Genomic DNA, 20,187 nt, shown 5'->3' on the forward strand with positions numbered 1-20,187 from the left:
TCACAGAGGTCAAATGGAGTAAATTTGCCGTTTAGGTTGTAACCATGGCACGTGTCTTAATAGCTCAAGCTTTTTACTTGAAATTCAGTACACATGACGCCCTAGGTCATGTGACCTCTAACGCTGAATTTCAGTCTGGCTTGATTCTTAACTTGGCCACTAGGTGGCAAAAAAGTGAACAGTGGTGTAGGTTGACTTGTTTATAATTTACGACCCAGTATGTAGGCTAGACATTAGTTACGGTGTGTGTAAGGCCTAAAAGGTTTGGTCTGATAAACATGGTCATAAGTGATTAAAAGAATCAGTAAAATTGATGCCATTTAGCCCAATCAGCCCAAAAACAAAGTGCCAATGCCAGTGCCCTTTGCCATTTCCAGTCATTTTATGAACCGACCCTCTCAGACACTATGCTCTGTTTTGTTCACACTTTGAATAGATTCAACTCAGTGATGACCACCAGATTTGCGACTTGTTTTCGATGATATTTTTATGGTACAGTAGGTACTCCAAGCAACGATATATCACATGTCATACCGACTTTGGTTTGACCTATATACTAATCATGTAGCATGTTTCTTAACCAGGATGAATTCATAACCTCCAAATATTTAGACGGTGAGCACAATGGCCCCTGGCTGTTTCATTTTTTGTTGGTTGACCATTACTAAAGGAAGGTTCCTTTCGAAAACTAGCTCGTTCTGATTCTCATTATGGCATCCAGGGCGGCGTGCTTGAAATTGGTTTCTGTCAATTTCGAGGAGAACTGTTTGTCCAATCAAATTCATTTTTGGTATGTTTGTTGGGGGACTAGAGGAAGGTTCCTTTCGAAAACAGACTCGTCCCGATTGTCAATATGGCCTCCAGGGCGACGTGCTTGAAATCGGTTTCCGTCAATTTCGAGGAGAACCATTTGTCAGATCAAATTCATTTTTAGCTCAGCTGACTAAGTCAGCCGAGCTTGTCAAATAAGTTGTTCAGTGGCGTCCGTCTGTCCATCCATCCATCCATCCATCCGTCCGTTAAACCCATGGTGCACATTTTGTAACCGTAAGATCTAGAGACTTCAATTTTGCATTTCTGGATACTTCTGGTCAAACTCTACTTTCAAAACAAAATTTGTCGCCATTCGACCTACTTCCTGCGAGCGAGAGTGCATGAAGGAAACTGGCCTATATCGGCCTAGGAGCAGCAGAATTAGTCGAAATATGCTCTAATATTAAGATAAAATTCTTGAAAATCTATTTTATTGAGAAAAAGTTCAAAATTTTAACAGGAGAGGGCGCTACCTGCCTTTTAATTATTTCTGCCGATTCAAATTCCCGCCCGATGACGTCAGCCATCATTGCCAGTTCTCAAAACATGGCAGCTACACAACAAAAGCAGTAGCTCCAGGAATAAATCACTGTTCACTTCAGCTTCGTAATCGATTGTACCCCCACTTTATTGTGTTTTGTGTGGTGTTCCTATTCAATCAACGATGTAAGGCCTTATTATTATGGTTCCTGGTTCTTTCAGAACAGGAACCATATTGTGTTTGGTCATGGTGTCTGTCTGTGTGTGTGTGTGTCTGTGTGTGTGTGTGTCTGTCTGTGTGTCTGTGTGTCTGTGTGTCTGTGTGTCTGTGTGTCTGTCCAGTCTTATGACTGTCACAGCTCAGTTAAAATGAGGGTTAGAGGTCTAGAAACAGTTCCTACCCCTAGGTTTGTGGACACTAGCAATCTAATGAGCCCATCATTGTCAACTTACGACACGGGGATCATGGTGAAATTGACATTTTGAGATGTGAGATTTTGTCTGTCACACTTTTCAGATGCGAATATCTCTGTCCCTATTCAAGTTAAAAGTTTGGAAACAAGGTCTACCCTAGGTTATTGATGTGCCTGATTTCAATGAGTGCATCAAATTCAATCTCAGTTATCAGGGTCATGGTGATATTGATATATCGAATTTGATATTTTGAGATATCTTGACATCTGAGTAAGTTAGCAATGTGCAACCAAGTCTAGGTAATGTGTAGTTACCAAAGAATTAAATGACATGAAAATGTACAGTGTCAGGCATTTGGATCATTAAGATATCATGAGATTTTCATATATCAATTTTGATAATTTGAACTATCTCGGTCTGTGGGAGGAGTAGAGTCATGGAACCTTCACCTATGCCCAGGTTATTGAGGTTGCCCATTCAGGTTATGCAATGACCTTGAAGGTCAGAGGTCAAGGTCAAGGTCAAATCACCTGCCAATGAAACCACTGATATTTCAACTGTTTAGTCTATGACACGGGAACAACATGCCAATCTATATCTTCTGTGATGCTTTGAAGGTCAAACGTCAAGGGCAAGGTCGAAAGTTATGAAGCAGGCATCCTCTCCTATCTCGGTCTGTCGAAGGGGTTGAGTTGTGGAGCCTTAACCTATGCCTATGATAGGTGGCAGTTTAGATTATGCAGTGACTTTGAAGGTTTAAGGTCAAGATCTGATCACCTTGAAACATAAAACTGTTGCTATTTTTGAGTGTATTTCTTGTGATATTTGAACATGTTTTGGAGGTGCTTTACAAGAAATGTGTATGATGACGTCACAGAATGACGAGAGCGTAGCATATTTTAGATACTCCATGCTACCAGATCAAAATAAAACGAAATCCTTAGTCTCTGGCTTACAGAGATGCTGAACATGAGATTAACCTTTGTCTTCAAGGAGAAATTAGTAGAAGGGAGAGTCGCTGATCATTTAGCAATATAATTGGAACGTATGGAGCAATGAATGGGTACTTAGGAAGGGTTTTGGCACACAACTGTACCTGCAGTTTCTGACGCTTTTTTCTCAATAATCCAGCGACAGATATAAAAATCTTAGTGCTTAAATTGTCCCCCCAGAAACCTATCTTTCATTCAAAATCATGCATTTCCACGAGTGTTTTTTTCATGGTTCATGACCATAACAAGTCTTATCTGCAACCTGTAATCCTTCGTTAAAACCATTAGAAGCCCGCCAGATTCTCCTTTTTGTCCTGTCATGTGTCGCCATCTTGTAGCATACGTCCACGGCCTCTAGCGGAGTGATATAGACTATTCTATTAAACTTTATCAGGGTAAAAGGTGGCATCACCTGACTGTAGTAAAGCAGCTGCGGACAATGCGATCAGTATGCCACGTCATTAGAGGAATAACGTTGAAAACAATTTGGAGACGTCTTTTCTGCCGTCATGTGGTGCCACCTGTTACCCTGATATGGTCTATTCGAATCAAAAACTGATGTCGATAAAACGGTTCCGCATCGTGCCACACCGTTTTCAGTGTGAACACTTAATACGAATTAAGGTTTAAATTCAATTCGAATTAAAACTAGTGTCAACAGAACTTTATTTCAACATTCAGCACATCGGGAACCATCAGACATTTACAATGTCATCTTGTGTTGGTTTTAATTGAGAAGGTGCAATATTAGCGGCGTACGAAATACCGAAGCGGAGACAAAATGGCAGCATGTTGTTTATGCCATGTGCAATAATCTTGGAGCTCAATGACACTCAAGTACCCAATTTTCTGCTTAAAAAGTAGTCTGGTAGGCGATATTATCACTAGTTCGTTTCAGTGGTAGTCATAAGGTCTTTAGGGACTAAATTCAGAAATTAGTTCTTGAAAATTTGGCCACATTTCTGTGAAAACGATATCGGAAGTGCATGCTCTGTTCGCGATGACATCGCCGATGTATTTTGAAGTGGATCGGCATGATTCTGTTCGCCTATTATGTTTTAGTTCTACGATTCTTTCATGAGTAAAAAGTAGACATTCTAAGCAATACAATAATGTCACTCCCATAAAAATTTATTGGAAATTGAGGGAGCTACGGCATTCTGTTCGGCAACTGGCAGCGCTGAAAAAATACGTTGCATACTGTACAATACCAAATGGCACATTTTAAAAAGCGCTCATTGGACAACGTAGGGAATCACCAGAAATGACGTCATCGTTGGTCTAATAGAAAACTACCGTGGCGCAGTAGAGCACAAGAAAAGGTTTAGCATTAACTTCGTCATGCAAGCTTCAGCAACAAAACGATTTCTCATGAATGATTTATTATTTGATCATCATCAGCTTGTTTCCCCTGATAGATAAAAAAATGATTTACAATTTCCATCAAAGTTTTCTATTTTGTGTATAGTCACATGTTATTTAACTGGCAAGGAGCCAAGCAGTTTTGAATATTCGCAGGAAAATACTTCGTACTTTTAAACGAGGCTATGACAATGAGTATCCTCATTCATGGCATAAACTTCATGTTTCGGTAAATATTTTCATACGATGATTTCACCCGAATTATGGTCAGGATTGAGGAATGAACAGTGGCATAATTATGTCAACCAAAAACATTGGTACCATAGTGAACGCAAAAGGATATCAAATACCATGGAGCATGCCATTTTCATGCATAATGAACTAAACACCGGGAAGATATTAATGATATTAACTCAGCTGAGCCCCAGGCCTTGGGCCTCTTGTTGATATGTACGTTGGGGGTGACTAGAGAAAGGTTCCTTTCGAAAACAGGCTTGTTCCGATTGTCGATATGGCCACCAGGGCGGCGTGCTTGAAATCAGTTTCCGTCAATTTCGAGGAGGACCATTCGTCAGATCAAATTCATTTTTTGTATGTACGTTGGGGGTGACTAGAGGAAGGTTCCTTTCGAAAACTGGCTTGTTCGGATTGTCAATATGGCAGTATTGTGCTTGAAATCTGTTTCTGTCAATTTCGAGGAGAACCATTCGTCAGATCAAATTCATTTTTGGTATGTACGTTGGGGGTGACTAGAGGAAGGTTCCTTTCGAAAACAGGCTTGTTCTGATTGTCAATATGGCCACCAGGGTGGCGTGCTTGAAATCGGTTTCCGTCAATTTCGAGGAGAACCATTTGTCAGATCAAATTCATTTTTGGTATGTACGTTGGGGGTGACTAGAGGAAGGTTCCTTTCGAAAACAGGCTTGTTCCGATTTTCAATATGGCCACCAGGGTGGTGTGCTTGAAATCAGTTTCCGTCAATTGCGAGGAGAACCATCATACCATTCTTCAGCTATTGTCCTATTATTGCGTATTCTGATTGGACCAGTGCCATATTCGAAAAGAAAATAATTTTCTACGTGGTGTGCATCGGGGACTTTATCTTTTTCTAGCGTAGATTTTTATAAACAGAATTTTAGTAATAGAAAAAGATAACATGTACAGTGGGCATTACAGACCAATAACCCGAGGTTGTCTGAAAAACACTTTACTTTCCTAATACACCAACTCAATGTGCTCACGGAGGCATATGCCATGCCCTGCGTTGCTCTTGTCTAATCTTAATAAACTTGAAACTGGGCTTCAAACTCACAAAACTATCAAATATACCATTAGGTAACAGTTACATTATATTTTGATGGACATAAAATGGGATTTCTAAACATGCGAACACCTAACCACAAAAAACGAGACATTTTGTATTTTTGCATGTTTTTTTCGTTTTTTACCGCGAACGCGAAATTAAACCTGCTATAAAACTAGTTGTATTCGGTCAAAACTAATAAGGTAAGAATATCCCATTAGATGACAACAAATGGAACCATGTGATTCCCTTAGATGGTCCATTAAGCACCGACAACATACTAAACTGCTCACCACAAAAATATGTGATGATGTGAGTAGAAACACGCTTTTCGAAAATTATTTTCAAACCAGTGACATCACTTCTTCTCAAAACTGTCGAAAAGCAAAATGCAAAGGATATAAATGTGATCTTTGACATCATATCTAAATAGTTTTAAAGTGATCAGTGACTTTGAAGCAGGCAGTGACTTTAAAACGGGTTGTTTGTAACGGTCATGTACAGCGGATCGAAGAATTGTTCAAAGTCCATTTGTGCGGAATTGGCTTGGGTGTACCACTTGATCCAAGAGAGCTCTGTCCCAACTCGCGTCTTCCGAAAAGGGGGGCGGCTTTGATGTTGTAGCCATATGTTCCCTAGTTGCCTGACTCTTTATTTGAAAGACTCTGACTGTATATACATGTATTTGTAGTTGCTCCTTATGCAGGTTTTATCAATAAATGGTTATTTCTATCATAGATACACACTACAGCGCCTATTTGCTATTATCAGCACGAAGTCAAACTAGACAACTTTTGAAATTTTATTGCGAAAAAAAATCTTGACTCGTAAAAATATTCTGCCGTGAATATGTCCATCGCTTGGCGTTTGCGAAAATTTTCTGTTCTACAGTACTTTTCAAGGTCACAGGACTGATTCCCCCTTGCCCACCAGGAAGCCAAATCATGCAATTATTGCTTGACTACTTGCCCGATTGCCACCAATCTGATGCCATGGGCAAAACTAACCAATCATACAGTATTGCATGTCACATCGGTTTTTGATTTGACCCACTTTTTAAGGCCGCAGAGATTAAATGGCCTAAAATTTTCATCTGGCTATATACTATAGCACGTTTCTTAACCAGCATGAATTGTGACTTGTCTACTAAATATATAATTAACCTCTACCAAGGATGGCACGGAATGTATTGTTTAGAGTGAGGCTTGCTTTTACACCTTTGGTTATGAAATGATAACAGTAAGAAGTGATCCACATCATCAACCCAAAGGAGGTGTGAAGGCGTGCTGAACGAGACAGCCCTCAGACAATGGGTGATATGAATAAAGACTAGCAAATGCTTTTATCTGAAACTCCATGTACATTTACACTAGGCCTTTCTGTACAAAATTGAAGTAAAAGCATTTGCTAGTCTTTATTTATATCACCCAATGGCAAGTAAGATCAAATGATGAACAGCACGCGATATGATCAACATTGGTCAAACTAAAAACTTATAAACTCTTTATTTTCTGTCGATGTTAAATTTTAACCGAGCTATTTGTTAGAAAATACAATCGTAGCAAACTGTCTAGTTTCAAAAAAAATCGCAACAAAATATTGTACCCTTTTTATACACCCGTCGCAAAACGGACATATTATGGTATGGGCCTGTCTTTTGTCGTGCATTCTTTTATGGTAGTAAGACCGTTACGGTTGAGTTCGATAGCCGTCATGTTCTGATTACGGTTTGGCTACTAGGGGGCGTTATGTGAAAACACAAAAAATGTGATAACTCCTCTAATATTGGTCACAGCTTGCTGAAATGAAATGGCAGGTACCTCTTTGAAGGGTAACATAATATATATTACAGGTTTTGATCTTGACCTACTTCAAGGTCACAGAAGTCAAAGTTTATATTGTGTCAAATTACGAAATGTTCACATTTCATAACCACTGAAGCTGTTCTCTGTACATATGTATCTCTACGTGACAGTTATTCATAGACAAACTTTCAACCTTATCATGGTTTGGCCACCAGGGGACCTTATGCAAAAACACGAAAAGTGTGATAACTCGCTTGCTATTGGTCGCAGCTTGCTGAGCTTTTTATGGCAGGTACTTCTTGGGACATAATATATCATATATGTCCTCGACCTTTTATCAAAATGAAGGTCATGGACATTATGTAATCATATGCACTAACTTTCGAGTAAATTAACCAGGGGTTACTCTGTGGTGCATGCACAAATCCAGTCATATTTTACAATTTGTTCACTTCCCATCGGACAAACCAGGAGTGCATTTTTCTCTATATTTGATGCAAATGATGATTGAAGAACCTTATTACCAGTTGAACACAATAATACTTCATTGAAAGACCCTACAACACAGTTTTTCTAACTTTATTAAATACATTTTCCTCCCCAGGACAGGCAAGTTCCGCAAACTGGAAGGCGTGATAAGATGCTCGGCAATCTGAAGAATTGATTCTCCAGGGTTTACCCTATGCGACTGTAACTCATATACCAACTTTCAACCTTATATCGTTTCTCGTTTGGCCACCAGGGGTATACAAAACATAAAAAGTGTGATTACTCGCTGATAGGTGTTCAGATTGGTTTCATAGAATATGCGTTTGGCTATCTGCTGGTGGTGATGTCACTACTAAATCATTTTGTCCTGATTTATGCCTGTTGGAAGATCGCACACATCATGCCGTTTCTTGGCCAATTTTTTACCATTTTCAGGATCCAAGTGAAGTCAAAGGTGGCACCATCTATCAGTACATCTATTTGTCATGGAAATGCTTTAGATTAATGTGGAGATTATGGTGCCTGTGATCTATAATTTGGCCTCAGCAGGAACTGAAACAGTACTATTTGTCGGTTGTTGGGGGCCTATTTGATGTGACCCTTGACTGTGCAGTGCCGCCCAAGGTGTTTAGAAAAGGTGTTCTATCTTTCAGGTTGGTTTATGTAGATTACTCCTGATTCATGATCTTCACATGTTGCCATCACAAAGTGATTTGAGATATTTTAGTCTTTCTGAAATTGTTCATGGTGCACAATACCCTTTTGCTTTTTGCAGGTTTGCTGCTGATTGCTACAAATTCTTTTTGCATTTGGTGAGTTTCCCTGGTGAGAAGATCATGCAAGAAAAGAAAATCACCTCAATCTTGAAGAATCTTAGATTTTGGCACAAGATAATCCTCTGTGAGGGTGACATGGCAAGTCATATTCATCAAGAACCTGTCACAGTTGTCGTTAAAGATGCAGTGGTGCATCTGTTCAATTGTGCAAAAGAATTTGAAATTGATTTGGATTTATGCCAAAAAATTCTTCGAATGGAATCAAAACCAAAAGAGATGCTGATTAAATTGATCGTTCGCATACTTCAGGAAAGGAAGGACCGCAATATGAATGTGGATTCAAGTGATGTGAAGGGACTTTTGGATCAACTATTCATGAACACACAATATATAAATTGTCAGTTCTCAGAGATTGAAACTATAATTGTGGACTTTGTACCCAAAATAAAGTGTGACATTATTGTCGAAGGTCTGGCGGAAGCTGAGAAAACTGTTACTGATCTGAAAAAATTCTTAAATCAAGAAAAATGTAAGAGCTTGAAAGAAGCTATCAGTTGTGTTAGGATTCCTGCGGACAAGTACAATCTCTGTAATCCTGATCTACCTATACTGCTTGAAGTCATAGAGTCAATTATCTATCAGAGAATCTGTTGCAGTATCCTGGACAAAATGTCCTCACCAGTGCACATTAAAGACATTATCAAGATAGCATGTACAGATGGTTGGGACAAGTATAGAAGTCTGTTTTTAGTACAAGATGCAATCCTCCTTGAAGATGCTAAATCCTGGTTGAAAGGTGTTGCCATAACGGAAGAAATGGGCATTGCTTCAAAGGTTTTGAAAGATCATCGCTTAGAACGAACCATGCAGATATCTTTCCTAGATTTCCTTTCACAATTTGAAAGAAGACATCAGTGTCTTTCCTGCTTGAAAGAGCTTATAGTTCAGCTTGGAGTAGAAAAATTTACCTGCGACGAGTATGCAGAACTTTGTAACAGGCTTTTAGATTTCAAGGAAAGTTCAACAGAACATCCTATGACAGAATTGCAAAAGCTCCATGGAGCCGTATCTGAAGTCATTGGATCTGTTGCACCTAAAGAGTGGGATGTCATAGCAGAGATCAAGTCTGCTTGGCCGATGTTTTTGTTCATCAAAGAAAGAAAGAATGATGATTTCAGGTTTCTTATTGATGCAGTAGTTGATGCTGAGCAACAGGTAAATCCAAAGACTGTCAGATATTTTGATCGCCTTCACCAGTTTGTTAAGTCAATTGTGAACGAGGATTATGGAAAGAACATTCAGAAATTCTCACAGAAGCTATGTTATGAGAATGACAAATCTGGCAATGAGCTAGCTATAATGTTAAAAGAATGTAGAAATCAATTTCATGACTTGAAGCAACTGTACAACTCGGTGACAAACAAGGATGTGATCACAAGACATGTAGTGCAGCAAACAGTATGTAGATCAACCTTTGCTTTCAGCATGAAAGGTGATGGCCATTGTTCTTTTGCAGTAAACTATCGAGGGCCAAAAAGAGAGAAAGAAGTCACTCATCAACAGTCACAAATGGTTGAATACCGTAGCAGAGCATTTCTTCTTCAGAGTTCATCTGAAGGAAAATATGTCCCTGATGCTGAAGAGCAGGCACAATTGACTGAAAGATACAAGACCTTTGTTAAGTGTATTACAGATGCAGTAGACATATGCAAGCTATGTGCGAAACTCTTCAGTAGTGGCTGCTTTAATTACCAGACATTCGAATGGAAGGCAAAGGTCAAGGAAAGGAAAGATTCAGATTTGGAGGAAAAACGCAAAGATCTTGAAAAGGACTTCAAGAATTGGAGTTCTATTCTAGAACAAGCAAGGCTGGAGTACTATTTCCTTAACTTTGTGTATGCTGATCAACTTTGGACATTGTACAACTTCTTTTCCACTGGAAAACCAACCAGTAAACTCAACGATATTTTCAAATTTATCAGCCCCCAGGTGGAAGTGAATAATGCTGACATATGGAAAAAACACCACATTGATTGTGAAGATTCAAATTGGAAGAAGGTTGTAACAGCATTAGGGAACAACCTCTGCAAAATATTCTCAAAACAAACCTCTCCTTCACATCCCATGCCAAAGCCTCCAGAAGATTCATTAAAAATGTCCCAAGGCCAAGAGACTCCCGCAGTAGTAAACCAAGGCGACTTTCTAGTTGTGCGTTTGCATAAGGACAGTTGCTATGTTGTGCAAACAATACTGAACCTGTATCAACAGACAACTGGACACTATCCAGAACCTTTTCAGATTCTAATGTGTACATCAGAGACTAGCGAAGAAGAAGTTGGACTTTTTCTTCGAAGATGCATCAACAGTTATTCTGTGAAGCAAGATGACTGCCTCTTTTGCATTGCAAACATCGAACTACTTTCTCATGAAGTATTGTTCTCAATGGTGAAGAATTTACAAGGAATTGCTGCTGCAGAAAAGGCAGAGCAACTTTCTCATCGTCTTGCAGTTGTATGTAGAGGAGACCCTCAGCAGTCCTTGCTTGTCCAGTTTGCGTCGAAATGTAGAATTGTTGGCGTCCTTCCAGTTCCGGTTATGGAGTCATTCTTGAATCAATTGCATCCTGACGTCCTGGTAGTGAATTCAGAGGTCCCTGGACTTGGTAAAACAAACTACATCCACAAAGTGGCCTTCGACAAAGGTCGACAAATCCAGACAGTCTTCATCAGTTCCAAGTTTGAGAAATCCAAATTCATTGAAGATATGAGGGAACGTTGTCTACGTGAGGATGATGTGCTACATTTAGATATTTCTAGTGTTTCAAATCCAGCATTTCTTGATGATGAACTGTTCGAATTTCTTGTAACTGGGATGCTTTCATCAGGCACAATGCTCTTCCACCTGCCAACCAAGCATGTGATGATAGAAGTTGCAAACGCCCAACTAGAGGTCAAAAACAAAATTGAATTCCTTATTAATGCTCTTTCATTTACCTCATGCTTCCCCAAGAAAACACTTAAGTGGGAAAGTTTTTCCAATTTTGTTGTTAGTAAGTGTGTTTGCAGTCCAGTGCAGACAGTCTGCCACTACTTAGAGGCCTATGATTGTGAACGACTAGACACAAATGATATTGCACCTGCTGCACCCTTGGATCCTTTGCTGTGCAAGAATTTATTGCAGAGACATGTTGGAGAAGCCCTGAAAAAGAAGGGTATTCGACCTTCAGACATGTCTTTCAACATAGTACAAACATTCTTGTTTATGCTTGCGGTGCAGCTGAAGAGGCTGTCTTCCAGTGTATATTTCCAGATTGCAGCCCTGAAGGTGACAGGAAATGGACAGTCAGATATTAAATCAAAGTTGTTTGATGCTCTCACTGATGTTGTTGCTGACTTTGCCGTACGCTCTGTCAAGTCCTCAAGCGAGTTTCAGAGAACCTCCCAAGGTTTGGTCACCGGTGAAGATACAGAGGGCGTGTCTTATGATAAATCAGTTGATAATAGATTCAGAGGAATGATTCACTGGTCGGAATCCAACCATTTGATGGTACTCTTCCATGATCAGGATCCAGATACAATCTCTCCCATATACTATGATCTGAAGGATGTCCCTAGTGGTATAAAAGACCTATTTGACAACCTCAATGCACCTCTACAAGATTTCTCATCACTATCCCCAGATGAGCTATTGAGACTTCTGAAGAAACTCGTGTATGACAGTACTTCACCATTTCAGGAAGAAACGTTCGCTAAAATGCTTGAAAAGTATGCTCTTACAGCTGATAATTTTCAGAAGATGGTCTTGATAAAGTGGAAGATAAATGCAGGTATACCTGTTGTTATTATGGGTGACACTGGCTGTGGTAAAACAAGTCTGATTCAGTTTCTTGCTGATATATGTGGTATCGATTTTGCAATCTATGGATTACATGCTGGGATAACAGAAGACAACATATTGAAGACAGTTAAAAATCAAAATGACAAAGCGATGAAACAGCTCCACAGGCAGTTCTGGCTGCTGCTGGATGAAATAAACACCTGTGATTATCTTGGTCTCCTAAATGAAATCCTTTGTTCCCATACTATTAAAGGCACTCCACTGGCACCAAATCTAGTGTTCATGGCTGCATGCAACCCCTACTGTTTGAGGAAAAAGAAGAACATTTTTACCAGTGGCTTGGAAGACAAAAATATTTTTGATGCTAGGTCCCCCTTGGTGTATCGTGTCCATCCACTACCAGAAGGGATGATTGACTATGTATGGGATTTCGGTTTTCTGCCATCAACTGATGAGAAAAAATACATAGAGAAGATGATGACCAACACGCTCCAAACGGTTGATTTAAAAATGAAAACAGAAGTTCTGTGCTTTGCACAGAAGTTCTTACGGGAGAAGGAGGGCAGCAGATGGTGTGTTAGTTTGAGAGATGTTCGTAGATGTCAATATCTTATGAACTGGTTCCACAAGATGTATAAAACAAGAAGAGAAACAAATCCAAATTATGAGGTGGACATCATCGAAATAAGATCACTCCTCCTTGCTGTCAGTTTCTGCTACCTATCCAGACTGGGCGATAGAAAGGAAAGGAATGCATTCGAACAGGGATTGATGGAAAAGGTGCAGTACAGAGATATCAAAGGTCTTATACATAAAGAACAACTCCAAATCTTGAAATGTATGGACCTCCAGCGGGGAATTGCAAAAAATGAAGCTCTGCTTGAAAATGTGTTCGTGATGTTTGTGTGCATTATTGCCAAGCTTCCTCTGTTTGTGGTTGGAAAACCTGGGTCGAGTAAGTCTTTATCTATGCAGATACTTCGAAACAGCCTCAGGGGATCACACTCGGCAGACAGCTACCTGAAGACCTTGCCATCATTGTATATTGTCTCTTGCCAAGGGTCTGAATCTTTGGTTTCTGCAGACATTTCCAAGGTTTTTGACAAGGCATTAGAATATAATGAACAGAACAAGAAGGTCAGTACAGGAACTGAAGACGAGCTCTTACCAGTTGTGTTACTGGATGAGGTTGGTTTGGCAGAATGTTCTCCGCACAACCCTCTCAAAGTTCTACATTCTCTATTAGAGCCAGGAAAAAGTGAGTTCCCAGATGTTGCAGTGGTTGGAATATCTAATTGGGCGTTAGATGCCAGCAAGATGAACAGAGCAATTCATTTGTCCAGACCAGATTTGGATAAGGATGGTCTCTATGAAACAGGCACAACAATTGGAAATGACTTTGCAAAGCAAGGCCAAACATTACCAGATAATTTTGAAAATGTTATAAAATCTGTGGCATATGCTTACTTCGAGTACTTGGTGAAGCAAAAAGACAAAAGTCAGTCTAAACGTAATTTCCATGGTCTTCGTGACTTCTACTCTCTGGTCAAATACCTTTGTCGTCCTCTTTGTGAATGTGAAGATAAGTCGAAGCTCATGGATCCAGTGAGAATTGTGAAAGGAATATTGCGGAACTTCGGTGGTTTCACTACAGTTTCTGATAGAAATGAGATACTGAAATATTTCATGAAACATCTGAAGGAACACTTGCCTGGTATTGAACTCTTCACAGCACAGACCCTTGAGCTGATTCAGGAAAACTTATCTGACCAGCAGTCAAGGCACCTGCTTTTGCTGTCTAGTGGTGACTCTGCTTTGAGTGTCATACAGAATCAACTTACAGCCCAAAAAATAAACCACAATGTGATTTTTGGGAGCAAGTTCAAAGATGACCAGAACTCTGAAGATTACCATTGCAGGAAACTTAGTGAGATAATACTATGTATGGAGCAAGGAACTGTGCTGGTCTTGAAGGATCTAGACAGTGTCTATGGCAGTTTGTATGACATGCTTAATCAGAACTATAGTACCATTGGTGAGAAGCAGATCTGTCGTGTTGCAAGAGGTGCCTTCAGTAATCCTATATGCGAAGTTCACAAAAAATTCAAGTGCATTGTTCTCATTGATGTTGAGAAAGTTGATTACACTGATCCACCGTTCCTGAACCGCTTTGAAAAACAAGTATTGAACATCATAGATTTGTTGAATGAAGAGGAAAACAATCTGAAGAAGGAGCTGACCAAATGGACTTCGGATCATGCCTCCATTCATGGCTTTGGAAAACACATAAATTCCTTTATCTTGAACCATCATAAGGAGCTTATTCCTTCACTTGTCCTTCGCGATCGCTCAACAGATAATACTTCTTTGCAAATGAAGACAGAACTATTGCTACTTGCACTTCCTGATGCGGTCATGAGGCTCTCAAAATGTGCTGCAACAGAAAATTTCATGGATACACAGAAAAACTACTTTGACTTACCCACCCATTGTGGTCTGAAAGGACTGATTGAATCTGTAGAATCCCAAAGCGATTCTGCTAACCTTCATAGAAGTGCCTGGAACAGTGAAGTTGGATTTAGGTTAGTAGTTTTCACACATAGCAACATCTATACGGAGATAGCAGAGTGTCTTGAAAGATCGTCTTCTTTCCAAGTGGAAAAACTTGGAGCAATCAAAGCGGAAAAACAATTGGAAGCTATAGTTAGGAACTTTTGGCTGGATGAAACCAAAACGATGTTCTTCTTGCAGTGTCGATTAAATAGTGATACATCCCATCTCATCTTGGCAAGAAGTTTGATTGAGAATATATCCCAGGAAAAGATGAAAAAACACATGAAGAAGAATTTCTGCATCATTGTCCATGTCGATCGGAATGACAGTAGGATTCAGACAGAGACTCACTGCTCTGTATTCAATTATCTAACAGGCTGGCAGCTTGTTACACTTGAATCACTGGAAGTCCTGGAATGTTCCCTACAAAAGCTGTCGAGTATGAGTGTAGTTGATGTGGTCAAAAGCAACTTTTTCAAACTGGATATGGTGATAAAGGATCAACTGCTCCATGCCTTTCTCTCTGTTCGTTACACAGGAAATGGGAGATCTCCGAAAAATCTCAATGAATTGATTCTGGACATAATCAAATGCCAACCTCTGAGCTCGCAGTTGGAAAATGCGGTTTTGAAGAAACTGCAGATGAGAGAAGAAAACATGAGGAAGTCATCAATGACTGATAGCAACAACTGGGTTGTCGCAATTGCTTGCGACAGCATTTTAATTGCTGAATCGCAGACGTTGTTTGACACTCTGAAAGGCTCTATCACTCGCAAAGTAAAGAGTGTTTTAAATGCAACCATTTTCAACATTGAAAAACTACATGCATGGATATGTGTTTACACCAATGACACAGATTTACGAGATGTTTGGATTCAGTTGTTTCAGAACAAAGACATCTTTGCGATTCCAAAGGAACAGATAACATGTTCTCCAGGTGATTTCTTTACTGTCAGTGGAAAACCGATGGATTTGCAATTTCCATTTAGTTTCGTGTTCTGGGCCAATCTAGAAAAGAAGATTCACAGTACATTCACAGCAGAGATCAAGAAATATGCGCATCTTGATGAAAACCTTGATGATGCAAATGAATTAAAAAGCCATGTCTGGAGAGAATTGACCAACAAGTACAGGGATATATTTGATGGATGTCTAAACTCTGTCAGATACAAGAATACTCTAGAACGTTATCTGAACTGCTTCATCGATGACATATGTTTGATCTACACTGGGTCTCTCCCCATCAATATTCCAAAAGAGTTAAGATTGAGACTCATCAAACGTCTGATACAAGTGGAAAAGATAGAAGATTTCCATGTTGATGAACCTACCTGGTCACAATGTGCATCAGTTTGTTTGGAATTTCTCTTCAGGCTGTGGCACAGCGCTACGCTCGTGTTTGATACACTGCATATGCTAGATGCTTGCATACTAGTTGGCCAAGAGCATATCATTAAAACTCTCCTAACTGATGTCAATGATGGGTCCCCATCAGGAAGTTTATCAAGCCACCAATCCTTGGGAACTTCCTCAGAATCCAGTATTTCAACTGGAACCTATTCTAAGACATCCGATTCTACACAAGGTGGAATTGATGATCTGGTGGAAGGAGAAAACAATGTGTACAAGAACACAAGCAGTGATCTGCCTGAGCTCTCGCCAAGTAAACAAGCATTTAAACACTCTACAGACATGTCAGAAAATAAGAGATTGTTTACTGACCAATTGGTAAATGAAGTGTGCCTAAAATTCATGCCCACACGACAGTTACTTGAGCAATGCAAAGGAATCAGATCTTGGCAAAATCAGACTGGCAAAATCCTCTCGGTAGCAAGCAGAATAGGATGGTCTGTTCCAGCACTACACATGCTCCGTGTATGTAATGACTTTGCCTCCTTACTTGTGATTATTCATCACCCTGTCCAAGAACCTCTGGTGAGACTGGCAGAAAAGGCTATTAAGGATGAAGCTCAAAGTTTAGGAAGTGAGGAGTTGTATGAGCTCATAGAATGTTTACTGCAGACACTTAAATCCTCAACCAACTTGGAAGGCATCCATCGATTCCGATGCTTGTACTTCGGACGTTGTTTGGATGCCCGAGATGACTCTAAGATGCTTGCAGCTATCCTTAGATACACACTGAATAGAGAGTTTCAAGTGAACTATTTTGGACCTGTTTTGTACAGATGTATTAAACCATTTGAATCAGTTCTTTGTGATGTAGATGCAGTGATCAACGACCGAAATTATCTTGATGAACATTCTACTCTCCAAGCCATGGATAGCCACCTTGCACTAGTAAAGCTATCAGAAGAAAACAGTCCTGGGATGCAATTTGCCGTTCTTTGCTGTGATTTCATGGAATATGCAGTTATGCAGAGTGATGACATGAAGTTAAATCCAGAGGATTTGATGCGCATTTCTTCTGAGAATGATTCTTTGAATGTGTTGCTCTCGAAGATAGCTGAGGTCTTGTATGATGCTAAGGAATGCTCATTGAAATTCATATGTTGTGTAGCATTTGCACGTGTATTTCTCCGAGCAGTAGCTGAAATGCTGAGTGGTGATTCAGTAGAGATTGAACATGAAGGGACAAGAGGTCTTGTTCACAGTGCATCCAAATTGTTCTATACCGAAGAAGATTGCATGAAGGAACGCATCCATTTCACCACCGGCTACATTCTTCGGGCTCTCTATGATTCATCTGACTATGATCATCTACAGAAAGTGTGCTCTCAAAATCTGAAAAGCAACATAGCTGCCATAGAATCAATGGAATGGCCGGATGATGCGGGATGGAATATCATTGGATTCAATCCATTCACGAACTTGCCATTTGACAAAGAAGCTACAGAGGCATTGGACAGTTTAGTCCACCATGACCATGATACTCGTCATATGAAGGAATACCTCAGTGATTCTAATCCTGACAAAAAAGAGTCTTTACTCTCCATATTGATGGAAAGGATGTACTTAAGTCGCAGAAAGATTCCGCCAACTGAGGATGAGAAAGAGGCAGCACGACTGCTTGAAGAGTTGATGAGGGAACATGACCTACCCATATCCTATCAAATTGTAGCTAACTGTCTTACAGGGCATGTCAGCTGTAAACAACTAGAAGTTACTGCAAACATAAAAGAATTGAGAATTAAGGTGCTCTGGTTGCATGTTCTGAGCATCATTGTTTCCCGGGACAGTTTCCTTGCTTTACTTGCAAATGATCCTGCCAGAAGTAACAATTTTTTCCTCGGAATGTTCGGTGCATTGAAAAACAAACAGGAAGAGGTCACCAACATGTTCAATGCCACATGTAATAAATGTGGCTGCTACACCGTTAGTAAAGAGAAATTGATGAAATGTCCACGCTGCCACTCCCAAGATGATTTTAAAAAAAACACTGTTATACCACATGTCGATCAAATCACGAGTGATGGCTTGGATGACCAATTTGTCACAGGCTGCTTCTCACCAAGAGCATGGAGGACCACCCGTATCATCATCAATGGTTGTTTGTTAGGGGCTTTAGTCGTAGGTATATGCAATGCAGTTCAGGTACCGAGTATCATTGGAGAGGATGAAGAGGCAATGATTAATAACTTCAAGCATGACGTTAATGCTTTGAAACGGATTCTGAATACAGGAGACAGGACAGTGTTTTCCTTCCTTCACAAGGCTGTATGTTGTTTCAAGGATACTGGAGTAGAGGTTTTGGAAAACAGCAAGGCTTTTGCAACATTTGAAAAGGAGACCACTTCAGTCATGGAACGTTGGAACTTTAAAGAAATAGAAATGTACAATAAATCATTGCCTATTCTTGATCTTGTCATGGAAATCGAAAGTCTGACTGGTGCATATCAACATTTCATGAGAGTTACACCAAACCGAACATTTGCGGGGGTTCTGACTGAATTGTTACGAAGGAACCATCAAAAAAGTGGTCAACACAAAATCCTCAGAGTAATTGTGAGGAACAAAAATAGTATAGATCTCTTGAAGTTTCTGCATCCCCTTGTAAGCTGGACCATGGGTATAGAAAAGGAAATGGGACATCGTATCAACAGAGCAGATGCAGCAAAGAAATCGGTGGATGAACTGCTTGAGGGGGCCGACAAGGACTTGGTAGAAGAACTCGGCAACAAGTTGAGGAAATTCCGCGAGGCATGGAAGAATTTAGTTAAAATGAAACCCATCATTGCAAAAATGAAGCCAGATTTGGCAGATCGCATGAACCAAGTTGACTTGACACAAAAGCTGGACCAGTATGTTGTGGATAGTGAGACTTCTGCACTCTACATGATGATACAATTCTTGGTTCAGTTACAAAATAATCTTATTACTGAAATAATGCAGATGTCAGCAGTGTCTGAACAAGCTAGCAATGTTCCATTCATGTACCACTCTTCCGAAACAATCATTGTACCACTTGTTCCAGTTGAAGATGTTTCTGAAAAGGATGTCATTGGTTCAGGAGAAGGACAATTTGAGAAGGTTCTGTTCCTGAGTGAGTCTGATCCACGATATGGGCATGGAATGCAGTGCTCATATGATCTTGACAAAGTTGAATTCACCTTGGCGCGAGACCTCTTTTTTGGCAAGTGTTTCCTGCAAACAGAGGGTCGACTTCCACTGTTCATGTATAAAGAAGAATTGTTCTTTTCATGTGAGACGTTGCTTTTTGACATCCACAACCATATTCAGCAGACCGAGTTGGATGAAAATATCAAGCATGGGTTGAAATCTGATTTAGAAAAAAGTCCATACCTAGTGCGTGATATGCTAATGAATTTAGAAATAGTACTAACACTGCTAAAGAAAACAGGTGGTACTCCAAAGCAACTACTGGTGTCATATGTGAAGATTTGGATGAACTCTGCAATCAGTACATTCCTTTCTAAGCTCCTGATTCAAACTAAGGACACTATTGCACTTTGCCACATCAGTGAGCTTTACGAGTATTATGAACTGATCTATGCCTCCACAACAATCGAAAATTTACCACGCGATAGATTTTGCTTAAATTCTGGAGAAGAAGTGAGGAAACTTGTCCGTGACTGCTTTCCAAAGTTGCAAGACCTACATATCAAGCAAGAGGACTTTGTGAATGCCATGAAGCGTTATATCGTGAGGTACATTCGAGCAAGAATTTCAACATTGACAGGAAGTCAACTAGAAACGCCCCTACAAGATGTGCTGCTTACAAAGAAAACATTGTGGCCAAGAGAACCATTCCACCAAAATGGCTTTGACTGGGAGCAGTTAAAAGAAGTCATTCCACGAGAGCTATTGGTCCGGCAGGTTGGAGAAATCATCAAGGAATGTGATAAATTCTTGAAGGTGAGTAAAAGCTATGACCTGAAGTAAAT

General features: G+C 39.9%; 1 protein-coding gene across 1 annotated transcript in view; it reads left to right on the forward strand.

The window, feature by feature from the left end:
* Positions 1-20,187, forward strand: part of LOC135487838 (uncharacterized) — a 179,142-nt gene that overhangs the window by 149,096 nt on the left and 9,859 nt on the right. The window contains exon 15 of the mRNA XM_064771940.1: positions 8,434-20,158. Coding sequence (XP_064628010.1) covers positions 8,434-20,158 — 11,725 coding nt within the window. The remainder of the gene's footprint in view (positions 1-8,433; positions 20,159-20,187) is intronic.

Source organism: Lineus longissimus, chromosome 5 (assembly GCF_910592395.1).
Source record: "Lineus longissimus chromosome 5, tnLinLong1.2, whole genome shotgun sequence".
Classification (NCBI taxonomy): domain Eukaryota; kingdom Metazoa; phylum Nemertea; class Pilidiophora; order Heteronemertea; family Lineidae; genus Lineus; species Lineus longissimus.